The sequence below is a fragment of the Lottia gigantea genome, assembly GCF_000327385.1.
Source record: "Lottia gigantea unplaced genomic scaffold LOTGIsca_1, whole genome shotgun sequence".
Classification (NCBI taxonomy): Eukaryota; Metazoa; Mollusca; class Gastropoda; family Lottiidae; genus Lottia; species Lottia gigantea.
In genome coordinates, this window is record NW_008706746.1 from 5,117,629 (window position 1) to 5,136,335 (window position 18,707).

General features: G+C 32.1%; 2 protein-coding genes across 2 annotated transcripts; one reads left to right on the plus strand and one right to left on the minus strand.

Annotated features, from left to right (window-relative positions):
• LOTGIDRAFT_228004 (hypothetical protein) lies at nt 1-7,777 on the plus strand. The gene is made up of 11 exons (XM_009045700.1): nt 1-116; nt 1,629-1,845; nt 2,150-2,351; nt 3,089-3,235; nt 3,423-3,589; nt 3,963-4,091; nt 4,599-4,817; nt 5,041-5,135; nt 6,003-6,168; nt 7,070-7,128; nt 7,367-7,777. The coding sequence occupies exons 2-11, from the start codon at nt 1,644-1,646 to the stop codon at nt 7,577-7,579; spliced, it is 1,599 nt and encodes a 532-aa protein (XP_009043948.1). The 5' UTR covers nt 1-116; nt 1,629-1,643; the 3' UTR covers nt 7,580-7,777.
• A 3,542-nt stretch (nt 7,778-11,319) lies between these two features.
• LOTGIDRAFT_181237 (hypothetical protein) lies at nt 11,320-12,622 on the minus strand (the record flags this gene model as incomplete). The annotated part of the gene is made up of 1 exon (XM_009045701.1): nt 11,320-12,622. A coding segment is annotated over exon 1 (990 nt), but the record flags the coding sequence as incomplete, so codon positions are not given.
• Nucleotides 12,623-18,707: the final 6,085 nt, after the last annotated feature.

Genomic DNA, 18,707 nt, shown 5'->3' on the forward strand with positions numbered 1-18,707 from the left:
AGTAAACAACACAATATGCAATTGACATTAGGCAGGGACGAAGCCGTAACTCACAATATGGGCCTAATTATTTAATATTTCCAGTCTACTTACCTTCAAGATAAACTTACCTACACGTAAGTTGCCACTGGAATGTAAACTCTTAAATAGTTCAGAGTGTAGCAATGTAAATCCTTTTTTAAAATTCAATTTCTTGGGAAAAGTGAAGGTGTCATCAGAATTGAACACCATTCCCATTGAACAATCTGAAACAAAAAATTCAAAATCGGTTGCAAATTAAAAAGTTATAGCATTTTTAGTGTGCTCATCTGGAGAGCCATTTTTTATTCAATTTTCAAAACTAGCTCATTTTTGCTATAATGTTGACACCACTGAACATTTTTGGCTGAATTTTGTTTTGTACATAGTTGAATATTTTTAATAGTGGCAATATTGATATGGTAGGGATTGTATTTATTCAACTGCATCACTATGTTTTATAGGCAAAATACTGAAAATTACATTTTCGGTCAATTGAACCCCAGACAATAATTGGATGCTAATGAAATGGGTGGTCAGCAAATAGAAACACATCAAATTTAGTTTTAAAGTTTTATAAGTATATAACAAAAACCCTGAAATATTGAAAGAAGAATATTTCACAATGAATGATGATACAAAATATTTATATGCAAACAATATCAGGTACATTACAAACATAATTCTGGCATTAGATATACTATTGATAGAATAATATACTGAATAGAGAATTGACCTGTAGCAGAACTGGCAACATTAAAATGCAAATATGATAATTGCTTAACATAAAATGAAATATAATAGAAAAGCTTAGCCTAGAAAGGGGTTTTATATACAGGGGTTGATCATTGTCCCCCTGAAACAATTCTGACATCCAACCAATTCCATTACTTACATAATTAAATATTATATACCATGGCCCCTCAGATATAGTACATGCCCCTATAAAACAATCACGGCTATCATGGCTATGTTCCAGAAACTGAACTTTTGATCTCCTAAATCAGAATATGAGTTATGTGTGAGTTGACAGTGAGTTGCATGCTGAACTTACATTACGAGTTACATTTGAGTTGTGTGATGAGATATTTTTGAGTTAGGAGTTGCCTTTACCTGCATGCTACTTGTAGTATTTGCAAATATTGTCCTGTGGAATAATAGTCGTCATAACTTCCAAGTGCAACTAAAAGGTTTATAGAATTGAAGTATGTAACAAGCACACAGACACACAAAGAGTAAGTTAAGAAATTTAGAACAGATTTGATAGTTCTCTGCAATTCCTGTGATCAAATTATATGACATGGACCATGGGCAGGGAAGCTATGAATGCAACATGATGGCAATATGTAGGTAGCACATAATATGATGAAGGTTGATGATTAATCCAGCCAGGTTATGTTACCGTACATGTTGCAAGTAGCGTCACTTTTCTCCCTGTTGCATACATTCACAAAAAATTATTGAACTTGTTGAAATTTTCCGAAATTACCCTGCATGCTTTTGCGATAACCTGCATGCATGTTGCTTACAGTCAGAGTAGATCTTACTGAATTCTAAGACAGAAAATAATAGATGATAGATGAAAAACTTGGATTTTGAAATTTTCTTAGGATTAAACTTGCATTATGGATCCTCGTAAACAAATGTTAAAAGACCCAGCTGAAATGGCTAAATTTATTGACGATTATGCCAGAGACAACCCAGAAGCCTTTGCTGAGTTTTCTAAAGAAATGGAATATAATATGAAGAATTGTGAAAATCGTGAAGAAGAAATTTGTAAATTACCAAAAGAAGATACAGTATGGTTGATTGTAGAACAACCCACAGGTATGTCCATAGAAAAATGTACCGATCAATTAGATCACCATAGCTACAACTTGCTATGTATATAAACATTCATCATGGCTTGGCTTTGTATGAGTATGTATGTACAGAATTTGAAAGTGTACCTTCAAGCAGTATTATGAAATGATTGTGGTAAAAAATTGTGAAAATGAAAATATTTATGAAAATATTACATATTCATAAAACTTGGATTACCCCATGTATTAATATAAATGTAAGAATACTTATTGTTTTGTAAAATTATTTATGGTAAAATCTATACTGTAAACATTATATAACTTTTCAGAAAAGCTAGATGGTAAAGAACAAAGATGTTTAATATTATTAGATAAAGAAAAACAGTATTTGGCCTATCATATGGAGGAACTAACAGTCAAAACATTTATAAAGCAATGTTATTCTTTAGTATGTTTAGGATGTCTGTATCCATTGTCAGGAAAATCACGGAGACCAAGATTGGTCACATTTAAAGACCCTGAAGTAGCAAGGTATTTTATCATCTGATTCTAAGCATTATTTTTTGTGCTAAATTGAGTGTGAATATTACTTACAGATAAAACTTATATTCCTGTACAAATTGCATTCAGGAGGCAAAATAAAGTGCAACAGTAAACCAAAGTTAGATGATACAGGTTGAGAGCCAACACAAGGCCAACTTTCCTAAGCACTGGCTAAGATGTCAATCAAAAACTGTGGGTATTTGTTTTTATACGCCCACTTCATATTTGTTTTGAATACAGGTATCTAGGTATCCTTTCACATTTCTTGTAGGCTCAATAGAGACTTTCTATACAGTCTTGATGATACTTGGTATGCATGTATGTATTTAGATCTTGGTCAAGTTGGAAATTGGTTATAATCAGATTAACACTTTCAGAGTTATTGCCCTTGACTTAGTAGAGACACATAAAATTTTGCTTGTAAGCACGATAGAGGCTACAGTTTTTATCCGATCCTGATGAAACTTGGTATGCACGTATATTAATGAACAGTTTCAGAGATATTGCCCTTGACTAAGTCAATCATGTCAAATTTGGCTTGTATGTTGATGAGATCTTTGAATTTGATAATAATTTGATGAACTGTTTTTGAGGTTATTTTTAAGCCACTTTAGACTTAGTTATCATTCTATCCATCAGAAGTACAATGTAGAGTCAGCAGACAGAAGGGGCAATATCCCATACATTTCATTATTGAATGCATGAATTCTACTGTTCTATTATAGGTCAAATATTCTTGATATATCCAAGTTAAAAATCAGGTACATTAATCCGGATTCTGCAGATAGAGTTTTGCCTGATCCAGAATTGGAATATGTGAGAGAATGTTCTTCATGTAGAAGAAGGGGTTCTCCTAGTCTGTTTAAAGAATGGTAAGAAAAATTAAATTTAATTCATAGTTTTAATGAAACTCACTCATGATGGCATCAAGAGTGATAAAGAATTCTAGTGACACACTATCATTTGACTTATGTTCAACTTAGATACATTTACGGTCATTTCCTTCTTATCGTTTCTATCAATATTGGTTTTGGTCTTGCTGAAGTGTTTTATTTTCAGTGCTGCTTGTACAGGATCAGTGTACTGTTCTAAAGAATGTCAAACTCGTGATTGGAAGAGGACAGATGAGCTTAAAGAACATGGACATAAAAAATGGTGTAAATTGATCAAATCCTACATAGCCAAAACAGATGAACTTGCAACATTTCCTTTTACATTCACTAAAGGTATTGTTTATTGAAGTCACATAGCAGTAGATACCTTGTTTATTATACAGCCTAAAAGATGCTTTTGCCCTTGAATGTGTATGGGGGACACTTTTGACTTTGACTTTTGGGGGACACCATTCCAACATACCTGTCTTAAAAACAAATATGAAGTCAATGTGTCAAAAAAAACATCTCCTTTGATGGTATTTATGACGGTGATATTGTTAGATTTACTTATTATTGGCATTATTGGCCATATTATGAAGCTAGTTTCAGCTAAACTTAAAGAGCGCTCAGATTTAGGTACTTATGAAATAATAGGAAATTATTTAATGTCATGAACAGTATTTTTAACCGATGGTAAACGCTAGTTTATTTTATCTTGTAATAGAAACAACAGATAAAGAGTTTCATCAATATAGATATAAAAAGTTTCTAGAAGATAGAGGTGTTTATAATCAAGGTTTATGGAGAAGAGAATGTCCTCTTTCTTTGTCTGATACTGGACCTTGTATATTTGGTAAGTATATTTCCCCATCCCTGCATAGGTCGAGATATTACTTGCAGATTTTTCAACACGTTTTCCCATCCTCCATGATGCAGGTCTGAGGGGCAGACAGTTAGAAATGGAAAAGGAGTATGCTTATGCAACTGGCAAATTTTGCTCATTGCACACTGCATGACCTTTGTGTGCTTTCATTAGCCCAGTTAGGTGCAGAAAATAGAATGAAAGACTCAATTTCATTTCATTTCATTTTCATCAGGAGATCAATTTGAACTAGTTTTCCTGTTAATCCTTGAACAAATGTGGTATATCCCTGGGACTTTCATATAATACGTACATATATATCATAAGTGTATAAAAGTTGCATACAAGAACTTTGTTTTGATTAATAAGGATTTTTTTCAATTCGATTACTTATTTACCCAACATCATTGATTTTATTTATGTTTAAGGTTTTATAATGACTGACTTTTGTCACAAAAGCTATCAGAGTTTCAAACTGGTCTTCATTGTATTTTATAGGTCAGCTATCATCAGATGATAATCCTTATATACTACCATCAGAGACAGCCATTTTGTCGTGTAAACCTGATAAATCTATACCAAGTATTAAAGAACCATTGAGAGATTGGCAGACATACTATGATTGGCGTGGTTTTAAACTAGATTCACCTATAGCCATCTTGTTACATATACCTATTACTTTATATCATGTAGTGATATTCTACTTTGCTCAACAATGTAAGTATTGGAGAATAAAATTGGCAGATAATTCGCTTAGATATATATCTACTCAGAAAAGTCTTCTTTCATAATACATAATTAATACTGTATAAAATATACAACTATAACTATTACCGCTAGCTGGATTTAGACCATCTTGACCAAATGCTTACCCACCTTTCTTTTTATTGTTTTTGTTAATTTGTTAATTTGATAAAGATTACATGATCCTTTTTTCTAGATAATGATCAATGGAGGCAAATAGAGTCAGATGAGAAGATGATCATTCATATATTAGGAGTTGAAAAAGAGGTTGAAATGTTGATGGTATTTCAGGTGGGTATTATTTAATAACCTGTGATCTTGTAGTCATTCTATCTTCGATCTCACACAATATTACGGAGCCCCTTAGATACAATTTTCCGTACTTTTATAGAATATTTCATTTTAACGAATTAGTTATTTTGCTATTACGAAATAACTAATTCGTTTAAACGAAATACCCTCATGTATTTTGTTCAAACGAAATAATTAATTCGTTTATACGTAATAAGTTGTTCGATTAAATGAAATAATTATTTCGTTTACATGAAATAATTAATTCGTTTAAACGAAAAAATTTGATATTATTTCGTGTAAATACATTTTTAATTTCTTTTAAACGAAATAATTATTTCTATACTATCAAGTATTTTGTTTAGTCGAAATAAGTTTTTCGATTAAAGGAAATAAAAAATGTAATTCGTTTCGTTTAAACGAAATAATTAATTTAATTAAACAAAATAAGATATTCGATTAAATAAAATAATTAATTTGTTTAAAGAAAACTTTTTTTGTTTAAAGGAAATATATGATATTATTTAGTTTAAACAAATTAGTTATTTCGTTATAAAAGAATGGAAAATTGCGCCTTAGGGGCTCCGTACTATATAGTAAACTTTACACTACATTGTAAATCATAAACTAGGTTGTAGCAAACTTCAAACAATTTTGTTTTATAAACTTCAAGCTAGTTTGTAAACTTCAAACTATATTGCGATCTTCAAACTTTATTATGAACTGCAAAAAAACATTGGTAATTTCAAACTATTTTTTAAACTACAAACTATATTTAGTTTTTGTGTATATTGGAAAAGACTATGAATATGTTTTAATTGGTTTGTCATAGTTTAATTTATTTTCAAAAATATTTTTTATCTTTAGGAATTCGGTTATTTATTGCCCAATATTGAATTTGAAATACATATGTTTGGAGTGGAACTTCATGATACTGTTAATAATACTAATAAAAATTATGGTAATATAAGTATTACTATACATAAACAACTATATCATGATTATAATGGTGATAAACCACATTTAGCTATTGGTAAGTTATTATATTAAACCTACTTATTAACAACTATATCATGACTATAATGTTGATAAACCACATTTAGCTATTGGTAAGTTATTATATTAAACCTACTTATTAACAACTATATCATGACTATAATGTTGATAAACCACATTTAGCTGTTAGTAAGTTATTATATTAAACCTACTTATTAACAACTATATCATGGTTATTATGGTGATGAACCACATTTAGCTGTTGGTAAGTTATTATATAAAATCTAATCACTAACAACTATATCATGATTATAATGGTGATAAACCACATTTAGCTGTTGGTAAGTTATTATATTAAACCTACTTATTAACAACTATATCATGACTATAATGTTGATAAACCACATTTAGCTGTTAGTAAGTTATTATATTAAACCTACTTATTAACAACTATATCATGATTATAATGGAGATACACCACACCTAGCTATTGGTAAGTTATTATATTAAATCTACTTATTAACAACTATATCATGACTATAATGTTGATACACCACATTTAGCTGTTAGTAAGTTATTATATCACTAACAACTATATCATGACTATAATGTTGATAAACCACATTTAGCTGTTGGTAAGTTATTATATTAAACCTACATATTAACAACTATATCATGATTATAATGGTGATAAACCAAATCAAGCTGTTGGTAAGGTATATAATCTAATCACTGACAACTATATCATGATTATAATGGTGATAAACCACATTTAGCTGTTGGTTAGTAATTATATTGAAATTTAATTACTAATTACTACATCATGACTACAATTTAGAGAACCACATCTGGCTAAATTTTGTCGAAAACATTTTATTATTTGTCTCTTGTAAAGTCGTATATACCCTTAAACTTGTGTGTGCGTTTACTACTTTCAGGGTTTAATGCTGGAATTAGTGCTTATTTAAATTGGGGAGATACTATCATTAAATTGAAAGTAAGTTTAATAACATATCATATATTGAATACTTTATTTCCATTTGTTTAAGTTGAAGAGAATCTGTATTTTAATTCTCAAATTTAATATTTTATGACAAGACAAATATCCACATGGAAATTGATTAATTATTTATATCATATATTATACATTGTTAACAAAGCTTTATATATTCAGTCCGAAAATATATTTGGTGAAGCTGTTTAATGATTATGTTTCTATGAATGATGTATTTCAGAATGAAAATATACCCAGTTATTTTACTGATTATTGTCAGTATAGTTGTGAATGTTCTAGAAGAGCTTTATCAAGTGTATCAATAACTGCTGAACCAACCCTTATCAATCCATTCCGTAATCCTGTCAGGAAAATATGTACTGAGAACAATATGCCTTGGTATAGTAATGGCTTTATTTTCAAACTTAATTATACTGAGGAAGCTGAAAGGTAAAGAGTTGCCAGAATTGACATTCTAAGAAGGACTTTTTTCTAATAAGCAGAATTACAGTCCAAGTTTTATTTCAGTTTTCATAATCAGAGGGGGCAGCAAGTTTTTCGGGCAAAATCTCAAAACTAGGTTAGAAATAAATAGATAGAGATAAACTAAATAAAGTCTTTGAATGGCATTTAGCATAAAACTTTAACCAGTGATTGTTGTTCCGTAAAGCTGTTTCTATATATAAACTAAATAGTGTTAATCCATACAAATCCGCCAACTATTGTATCTTTATTCATGTGATGTTTGCCCATTGAATATATGCATGAAAGGGTTAATCATTATTGCCAACGAAACGAAATTTCCTTTCTAACAAGTGACACGTCTTACCGAAATAAGTGTATGAGATAAAATCGGATCTGATAAAAATATTTTAAAAAAACTGTAATAAGTTAGTTATTGAAAGTATTTGAAGTAGAGAGACTAAAATACTAATCTCATTATTCAGTATCAACAATATAATTAGTTTAACCTCTGATAAAACATGCTTCTATGACATATTTATGTTTTTGTAATCAAATTTCAAATTAATTGTTTCAAATTTTCTCTTTTTCTAACTTATTTGGTTTAATTGAAAAAAGTCTTCTCTGAACTACTTATTGACTAGACGCTAAACTTATTTCGTCACACGTTTGGTAAATAATATCAATTTGTTTTCGTGGTTAAAACTTGAATTGTCTGATCTCAACTTTTCCTCTGTCATTATAATGAGGTGGGTTTCGGAATTTTAAAAAGAAATTCGTACAAACCAAACATTTAAAGTTAATAAGCTTAGCGGAATGCCAGTAAGCCCACACTTAATGCAGGATTTTGGCATTCGCTGATGGTAAACAATTGCGATTCTACTAAACCAAGGCGAAGGCGTTTAATGACGTCACTTTGGTAGATATATTTAGATATTATTAGCAGTTATTGCGATAGTGACGTCAAAAAGGCTTTGTTTTAGTTGCAAAGAACCTCAAGAACCACAATGCCACTGTACTTTCCACACAATCGGGATCCCTTGACATATATCAGCGCAATTTGATTTCCAAATTTAACGTTACCTTATATTGCAAGACATTTTACCTGGGCGGGTTGCTGTATAATTGGGATGATGGATTAAATATTAGCATAATACATTTTGACTACATGGCTGGTCAGTCAAAAACCTAAAGAATCAACAGAGAGTAAAAGTAAACAAATATATTTATCCGAAGAAAAGTTTCAAATATAGACACAAACTGTCTAACGCTATAATAAACACTTTTTTCTCAAAATGACAAACATATCAAATAAATTAACAAAAGGAATGTATTGAATCAAAATAAGATGTAAATTAACTTCATCTCTTTATGTTAAGTGGATTTAACACTATCGTCGAAAATACAAATATTGTCAATTTATCAATTTCATGCCTATAGGCAAAACAATTGTTTACAAGTGACAATGCAGCTATAATCCATCCGGATTTTCAATCAACGATATTGTGAAATTCCATTCAAAATCAACTACAGAGAACAAGATATGAAGTTAGCCTTATGTCTATGCCTTTGCTTATCGAATGAGTTCAACAATAATATATTCTATTCCTGAAGACAAAAGCTGTTGTCAGATGAGTTTATCATATGTACAGAATTATGCGGAAATATATAGTAATAATATTATACTTTATTTTTATGTTAGTTCTTAAGTACAATTATTATCGTGTATTTTCCAAATTCGATACGGAATTAATGACGATGAAGTGCAATAACGTTATCCATTAAATGCAACTGTCACATGAATAAAGTACAAGAATCTCTTGAATCCACGTCAATGTGATTGGCTCAGGTTTAACATTAAAATGAAATGAACGATAAAGCATTGAGGAAATAATAGTATGTAACTCTAACAGGTTTATTTTTTTGTACCAAAGACTGAAACAAATGAAAACTAAGCTACTGAATTAAAATTGGCATTTCCTTTTATACACAAACAATAGATCACCAATAATATGCTGAGGGACAAATCCACGGTTGGTAGGTGCGTAGCTGACCCAATCCTGTAGGGTTCCTCATCCAATCTACCAATTGGTTAATGTTGACTATGTACACATCTTCTAAACCCACTAGATATTGTATAAACCTCTGTAACCCTGTTTTATTAGGGACATACAGATAATGAGAAAACCATAAATGTCGTAGATTTACTCCAAAGGGTGCCTTATTATTGAAGTAATGACGCTTAAAATTCTTTAAAAGAAACTGGAATGTCTCCTCTTCCGTAGTTGGATTGTGCATACAACCATCAGCATACGTACATCGATATGCTAATGTATAATCTTGCACAGTATAAAGGGGCACTTCCCATAGCCCAGGGTATTTATCTCTCGGACACCCAGTCGTCGTATAGCAAGCTTCTTTCCAACCGAAATCCAATGTATACGGGAATGGTATGGCACCATTTTTGTTATCGGATCTGATGATCAATGTGCTGTCGTATTTGATATTTCTAGATGAGATCAGTTGGAACTGACTATCACCAAGTGGTCGAGCACCAGGACTTCTCCAACCGTAAAGTGATACATTTTGTATCTGTTGCTTCAGCATTCGCACCTCGTCGTCCAAGTCACTTCTCATAGTTTGCCAGTCTCGATATACACCACTATTTCCACCTCTTAGTCCAATATCAAATCCCTGAGAAGCGAGATTTTGTAAGTAAGTCACGGAGTTGCCCTCTTTTGCAACAAATAGAGTAGCACTAATAGGACAGCCATCGGGATTCCTCTTAGATTTATCAAACATTTTTGAATAATCTGCGTAAACACGGCCATCAACTGGTCCATCAAAAGCAAAGTAAACTAACTGTGGGGTGTCATTGTATGACAGTCCTTGTGGATTCGAAGTGGTACGACAGAAGCAGTTTGGTAGATAACAATTTTTGCCTTGTATACATCTAATTGAACTGCTTTGATGCAAATTGTACCAAAGCCTCGAGTCACTACCTCTGTTAAAGATGGGTACAAATTTGCTTTCCGCGTCATTTGTGTTTCTAGGTGACTCTGTCATACGTTGAACACGGTCAGTGATAGGAGCAATGGTTGTTGACCTGACTAAGTTTCGTCGTGGGTAATTTCTTTTCAGCGAAGGACTGTCGGTTCTGTAGTGAGTCTTTGGTGGAACCGTGCTTGTTTGATAGGTTCTGTGAGGTCGAGATGTGGTTACTCGATATGTTCTCTTAGGTCTTGATGTCGTTGTTCGAGGGGATGTTTGCCTTCGAGGAGTTTGTGTTGTTGATGAAATTCTTCGCTGTCGAGGTGCAGTAGACCATTCTCGTTGAGCAGGGATCGTGGTCATGTACCGTCTTCGTAGAGAAGATGTTGTAAAGTAGATTGGTTTAGGGGAAAATGTGTTTTGTCCTATTGGATACTCACGGTCGTGATTTCTTGGTGCCATCTGCGATCCTGTTAGAGATGGACCATATGGAGATCTGTCTGTTTTTTCTGTATGCTTTTGCCAAACTCCAGATGTTGATCGTGGTGGTGAAAGTGTTGTTTTAACTGGGTAGATGGAGGAAGTGGTAGTGGTTGTTAGTGTAGGTCGCTGTGTCATTTGCTGAAGTGGTTGTTTTGTAGCTGGTGCAGCCTTTGCTGCTAAACTGTTAGGTGGTTTAATCAGTTCATTTGTTGGAAATTCGACTTTAAGAGGTGGTAATATTTGGTTATGTGTAAATGATGAACAGTCCCAAGAGGTCAACCTATGAAGTTCTGACAATGGAACGGGATTTCGAATCCAATCTAACATCTGTTTTACTGTAACGATATACACGTCGGGCAATGAAACTATATGTTTGATGAATTTATCCATTGCCTCCCTGTTATGATTTACCTCAAACCAAGCGGCATGCATGTGGAATCCGAATGGTTCTCGACCTTCTTTATAGTAGTCCATGAAATTCTTATACAGATAATCGAACGAATCACTGGTTGATTTTGGACCGTTGTAACATCCGTCAACATAGGGGCATGGATACTGACTTTTATAATCGATCAAAGAATTGATTGGAATTTCCCAAAAGCCTTTATGAACTGATGATCTGCCGGGACACGGTTTAACCATACATGGTAATGGATTACCATAATCCAGCGTGAAGGGCAAAGGTTTTTTATCCCCATAACTTCTCCTAGTGAAAGTTAAAGATATGTCATAGAGGTATCCTAGTTGTTTCAACACATCTGGTTGGGCATCTCCAGCAGTTTTCAGGTTAGGACTTCGCCATCCAAGGATATGTTCCAGTGGCACCTTTCCAAGTTTGTGCAGATTTTCACGTTGTTGTTTTCCCTCGTTAAGTAATTTAGCTCTTGTATCGATATTCTGGTGTGTTACACTGTGTACACCAATTTCCATTCCTTTCTTATACATTTCATGTACAATGTTGTAGTCTGTATAATTGTGTTGTATATATAAAGACATTCTTATGGGACAATTGTTCGGATTTTTCCTATCTGGAGAAAACAGAAAACGATAGTGGTTGGCCATGGTTTGAGTGAGTGCATCGTCGAAACCAAAATAGACGATTTGTGGATAGTTCTTTGAGTTTCCTCGGTGGGAAAAACTAGAACACAAACAATCAGGTAATTTACAATTTACATCTTGCTGACACGTCTGTAAACTAAACACTTGTGCCACTCCAACTAAACATAGAACAGGAATAAACAACTTCATTCTTGAAAATAGAGAGTGACTTAAAATAACTCACAGGTATCCACAAAAAAGTTAAATATTATCCGTAAAGATTTAATTATGCAGAATATGTCACTGACTGAAATTGAAACAAATATTATGGCAAATATATATCACAATAAAATTACTACACACTTGAGTTTTGTTTTGAAGATTTTCACAATTTCCTATATCCAAATATTCAGATGGTTAGTTGATGACAGTTGCTGTGAATGACAGTTAAAATAGAAAAGTTTGTTAGTAGTGACATCAACATTATATCTATATAGCAATCAGTGTGTTCTTGTATCTCGAGTACAACAGACAAATGCGTGACGTGCGATTTAACAAGTTAAAGTAAGTATATAAGGCTTTGACAGGTATATGGCGGCGACCAATCAAACCTTTTCCTTACTTTTGGCGTCCTTCCCATCAATTGACAGCTGCACGATTCTAACGTTTACAAACGAGGTGAGAGTTGGTTTTCTTACAATATTCTATTTGTAATATTGGGGTTGTTAAACTTGATACCTGATACCCCATTTCATTTGTAGAGTACTTTTAAATTATACAGTCCTACACACAAACAGGAGAAATTGCTCACCACGAGAAACGTTTGATCTGTAATAGTGTCATTAACAACTAATCATGTACAAGTCTATGACCACCACATGCTGCTAGTCCACAGTTTTAAACACCAAGAATCATATTACATTTTATTACTTTTACAGACGCAGGTCATAGCATTGTTAAAACTAAAAATACTCAAGATTTTAGTAACAACGAAAATCTTTTCCAACCAGCTTTTAAATTGATCCATGAAGATTTCTTTCAACTTTGTTAACCTATCAATTAAGAATCTATATGAAATCACAAAACATATTCAGATTGAATAACGATTCACTAACTATATGAAACCACAAAACATATTCAGATTGAATAACGATTCACGAACTATATGAAACCACAAAACACATTCAGATTGAATAACGATTCACTAACTATTTTAAACCACAAAACATATTCAGATTGAATTACGATTCACTAACTATATGAAACCACAAAACATATTCAGATTGAATAACAATTCACTAACTATTTTAAAGCACAAAACATATTCAGATTGAATAACGATTCACTAACTATATGAAACCATAAAACATATTCAGATTGAATAACGATTCACTAACTATATGAAACCATAAAACATATTCAGATTGAATAACGATTCACTAACTATATGAAACCAAAAAACATATTCAGATTGAATTACGATTCACTAACTATATGAAACCATAAAACATATTCAGATTGAATAACGATTCACTAACTATATGAAACCATAAAACATATTCAGATTGAATAACGATTCACTCACTATATGAAACCATAAAACATATTCAGATTGAATAACGATTCACTAACTATATGAAACCACAAAACATATTCAGATTGAATAACGATTCACTAACTATATGAAACCACAAAACATATTCAGATTGAATAACGATTCACTAACTATATGAAACCAAAAAACATATTCAGATAGAATAACGATTCTCTAACTATATGAAACCACAAAACATATTCAGATTGAATAACGATTCACTAACTATATGAAACCACAAAACATATTCAGATTGAATAACGATTCACTAACTATATGAAACCAAAAAACATATTCAGATTGAATTACGATTCACTAACTATATGAAACCATAAAACATATTCAGATTGAATAACGATTCACTAACTATATGAAACCATAAAACATATTCAGATTGAATAACGATTCACTAACTATATGAAACCAAAAAACATATTCAGATTGAATTACGATTCACTAACTATATGAAACCATAAAACATATTCAGATTGAATAACGATTCACTAACTATATGAAACCATAAAACATATTCAGATTGAATAACGATTCACTCACTATATGAAACCATAAAACATATTCTTATATGAAACCATAAAACATATTCAGATTGAATAACGATTCACTAACTATATGAAACCATAAAACATATTCAGATTGAATAACGATTCACTAACTATATGAAATCATAAAACATATTCAGATTGAATAACGATTCACTAACTATATGAAAACATATTCAGATTGAATTACGATTCACTAACTATATGAAACCATAAAACATATTCAGATTGAGTAACAAATAGCTAACCAATGAATAATGAATCAATTCAAGAACTATATATTTAATAAAATAGTGTTCCTTCTACAGAGCCGAATTTCTAATTCTGGCTACAGTTTCAAACTCTCTTCCCTTAAAATGTTGAACTTGACCAAACTCTTAAATTAGGGTATTTCTTTTCATGACAGTAAAAGTATCAAGTTCTGTTTCCTCCCTGTATGGAATGTTTACTTTTCAATTTAAATGATGACAGTGAACTAATTATCATGTTATTATTAATAATCAAACTCACTGACCATATCACCCTAAACTCAACCCTGCCTGTTTGTGTGTAGGACTGTATACCAGATTTAAACTGTGAGCTAGACTTGCCATAAAATGTATTTTTTAAATAAAAGCGCGTTCTGTAGTAATTACTATAAAAAGTATAATATTTTGCGTAGAAATTGTTTTAACTCAATTCTAACTATTTGAAACTCCTGTTCTTTCTTTTATATACAGATTTTGAAAAGTAGTTCATACACGAATTTGAAAAGTATTTAGATCAATTTCACTGTTTAAAAGGCCTCCACCATGACGTAATTATTCAGATCGCTCTAATTTATTGGAATGTTTAGATGATACTAAATTGGATGGATGGATACGTATTGATTTAAAAGGCATGTGTAGTGGATATCAAAATACACCAAAGCTGCGATAAAACTAGTCATATTCCATCCGTGTTACAACTTTTTATAACCATGCTAGTATGTCATTTCAATTTTTTCTGGGAAATAATGAGTATCCGCATCCATCTACTGTCAACATAACTGTCCAAATATATCAGCTAGCCACAGATGCTTTCCAATTGAGAATGAAAATTACCGTAGTTCGACATGAATTCTAGGATTGTGCTAACTATAAGAACTATAGAAACGCAAAAGCTTTTATTTATAGTGATAGTCGAACACAACTTGACAATTCATATTAAGATTGGTGATATCGCAACACGATTGGCTGGGGAAACACGCAATGCGACAGCAATGTCTTTGGCTCGAAATCGAATGTCAAGTTGGCGGCTAAATAGCCCAAGGAACGCTGATATTCATATCGGACATATCTTTTAAAACAATTTTCGAATCCACATAGTAATTATAAACGGAAATATAACATTTCTCATACGACCACAAAAGGGGCAAAAAGTATTAATTCCAACAACGATCTATCATACTTTTGGCACAAAACCAATACTTTAAGTTCGGCTATAGAAGAAGCTGTACATACCAACTAAATACGTCCGACTTTATCTTTACTTCATAAAGTACGATTTAGCCAAAGTTAAAAAAAAGTTTACGAGCGTCAGTTTAAGAATGGAGAGAAAATTTATTTGATTTATTTCAAAAAGGTTGTATCATAATATAACTCTTTGTCTTACTCCCCATTATATATAATATCCATTATACGAACAATTGTCAAAACAAAAATATATATTGTTCAATATATTTTTACAAAAGAGGAAATAACCTGGTGATAATAACGCTCCTTGTCTTACGCCGCCTTTAGATAGTCCCCCCTTCATGAGAACTTTAACGACACAATAACTGCATTATATGAATCACTGCCAACTGTTTCAACATTATAATGTAAACAAAATTTGACTATCAAAATATTCTTTTCGTTTTGGAGATTTTAGAAAATAAAACTAAAAGTTTTTATCCTTTTGAGAAAAATTGTCCTTGAGTGTATAGTGTAACTTGATACATTCTGTCATATAATTTACAGACAAACGCTACCGATCGTAGAAAAATGTCAAATTTCGTAAGAGGATTTTCACCATTGAATCGAAACACTTTGTCAAATTTCGGTCTAATTATCCGACTTGACGCCATTTGTAAACAAAACTCGACTTTCTCCAGATTCATTGTTTGATTAATCAGATTACACTAGAAGAAAAATACACAAAATCGAAACGAAAAAACTGTTATCTTATGATATTGCATTGACATTGAAGGGATTATATACGATAAAAAAAATACTCAAATTAAATATTTTCAACGATGCTTTATTCTTTATTCGTGCAACCAAATAATTCATATAGTCATTATTCAATCAAACTAGTCTCAAATGTATATACCTGAAATCTCACTTCAAGTCTAACGACTCGCAAATTTGCTACACATGCACCTGGCTGTCGATAATTTTTGTAATAATTCTTCAAACCAATTTCTTTGGCCCGAATAGTTCCGGTTTGGGCTTTATGGATATTGCTTGAACAGAGTAAGATATGTGACTCCCATTACATAAAATAATTTGGGGCATCAATTCTCAACCATTCCATAAAACATTGGACCAACGCTTATGGTTGTGCTAAATATATTTTTCGTTCTTAGCTATAACTAATATATAAATAACAGATATGGGTGCACATTTTCATGCGCCTACGCGTATGTATGCATGCAAATGTGGATATAACTATAATATATTTTATGTTTCCGTGTTCAGTCGACCCCGATGAAGGAAATCTAATATGACATGACATGGTAACAAAATGACAATCCTTTTCGGGAACATTGATTTATCTTCTAGAGTTCATCTGTGAATCAAACACGCTTTTTAGACTACACCTTTGTATGCACTTACTAATATTAGAAAGCTATCTATCATTTGTCATAAAAACACATCTATAATACAAACACGTATGGTGGGCACGGTAAATTGTCAAAAGATTAAAAGGAGAAACACGACATTGGGGATATACTAGGTACATGGGAACGATCCATATCATGAATTCTAAATTAAAGTTGGGTCGCCTATAATCCATGGGATCAGCTAATTATGAATCCTTCCAAACCTTCCATATAAAAGTGATGCTAAATTGCTGCAATATTTCTGAAGGAGGATACTGTGACTCTCCTAAGTCGTTGCTGTGATTGGCAGAATCTGTGAACAACTGAGTTAACAACGATTCCTGAATCATTGACGCCTTGTGGGAGGGTCTCAGCAATCGTAAGAAAACTGAATATGATCGACGACATGAGACGTTGGAATCTACAATATTTCAATTGGAATGCTTTGAATCGTTTTTCGACTCAGCAAAATAAGACACACAGCATGCAAATTTGAAAAAAAAGATGATATAGCATCTTTAATCCAACTTAAAAAATAAACAATGAAATAGAAGAGTGGATTGTCGACTTAAAGGAAACATTTTTGACCTAACCTTTTCTATAGCTGTCACACTACAATTAAATGATGTAAAAACTTTTAAATCAACTGCAACTATATATTTTGCGGTATAGCAAAAAATACGTCAAAGCTTACAATTAATCCGAAACTTGCTGCTTCTTACCTTATGTTTGATACAGACCAGCAGTTGATTGTTCGGAGGTTGGTGTCTAGAAAAGAAAAGGGTCTGAAAAAGATATCTTGCTTGAAGACTTTAGAGATTACACCTTTGTACATATAGCCATTGTTCAGGAATATACTTATATTTTACGTCTTGTAATGTATTTTCCATGTTTCATTTTATCAAAAACATTCTGCCCCTTTGCATTCTCTGACACACTAACGTCAGCCTTTCCATATATATAATTTGATAAAACCACGTAAATGAATTTAGTAGTACAAGCTTTGCCGATATTGCTGAGGTACAGATATACAGTAAATATTTGTAGGCATATTTATATTCATCATCTACACTTTTGGCAGACTGTTATTACTTTTACATGCACAATTAAATTAAGAAAGAATTAAAAGAAGAAAGAAGGAAGCTTTATTTAATTCAATAAAGGATAGTTCATTTTTAAATGGGATAGGTGAGAAAAGTGTTTATAGCCCGAGAACAATTTCTGTTTTTCCTAAGCCTGAATTCCACTATTTCTGGTGAAGGTATTGTACCTTTCCCATTTCCATTTTCCGGTATATAAATCATTTCAACTGTCAACAAAGCCATCAGCACCATTTCGTTGGGTAGTTTCATGGGGATTTGTCGAGATACGGCAGGGTTGTTCGCTCTCTCCTCGTTTTAACACGCGCGTTGCAGTAATATTAAGCAACAGAGAAGGATTGTTGTAGTTTTTCGATTTTGCTGTAGACATAGATGAACTAGTTGTATTCTTGTTAAGAAGAATTAGGAGATGTTAAGAAGTTTGTTGAAGGAGTGGTGACATTTTAAGCCATAGAATTTGCATGACTACAAGTTTCAGGTTAAGAACAATATACCTTCAAAACTAAGAGCACATTTGTTTGTTCAGTGTC

What these genes read in the sequence shown, in the direction of transcription:
- LOTGIDRAFT_228004 (XM_009045700.1), top strand. Translation starts at nt 1,644, where the DNA reads ATGGATCCTCGTAAACAAATGTTAAAAGACCCAGCTGAAATGGCTAAA. An exon ending in TACTGGACCTTGTATATTTG is followed by an intron (nt 4,092 to 4,598) that starts GTAAGTATATTT and finishes TGTATTTTATAG; the next exon opens with GTCAGCTATCATCAGATGAT. An exon ending in ATTCTACTTTGCTCAACAAT is followed by an intron (nt 4,818 to 5,040) that starts GTAAGTATTGGA and finishes CCTTTTTTCTAG; the next exon opens with ATAATGATCAATGGAGGCAA.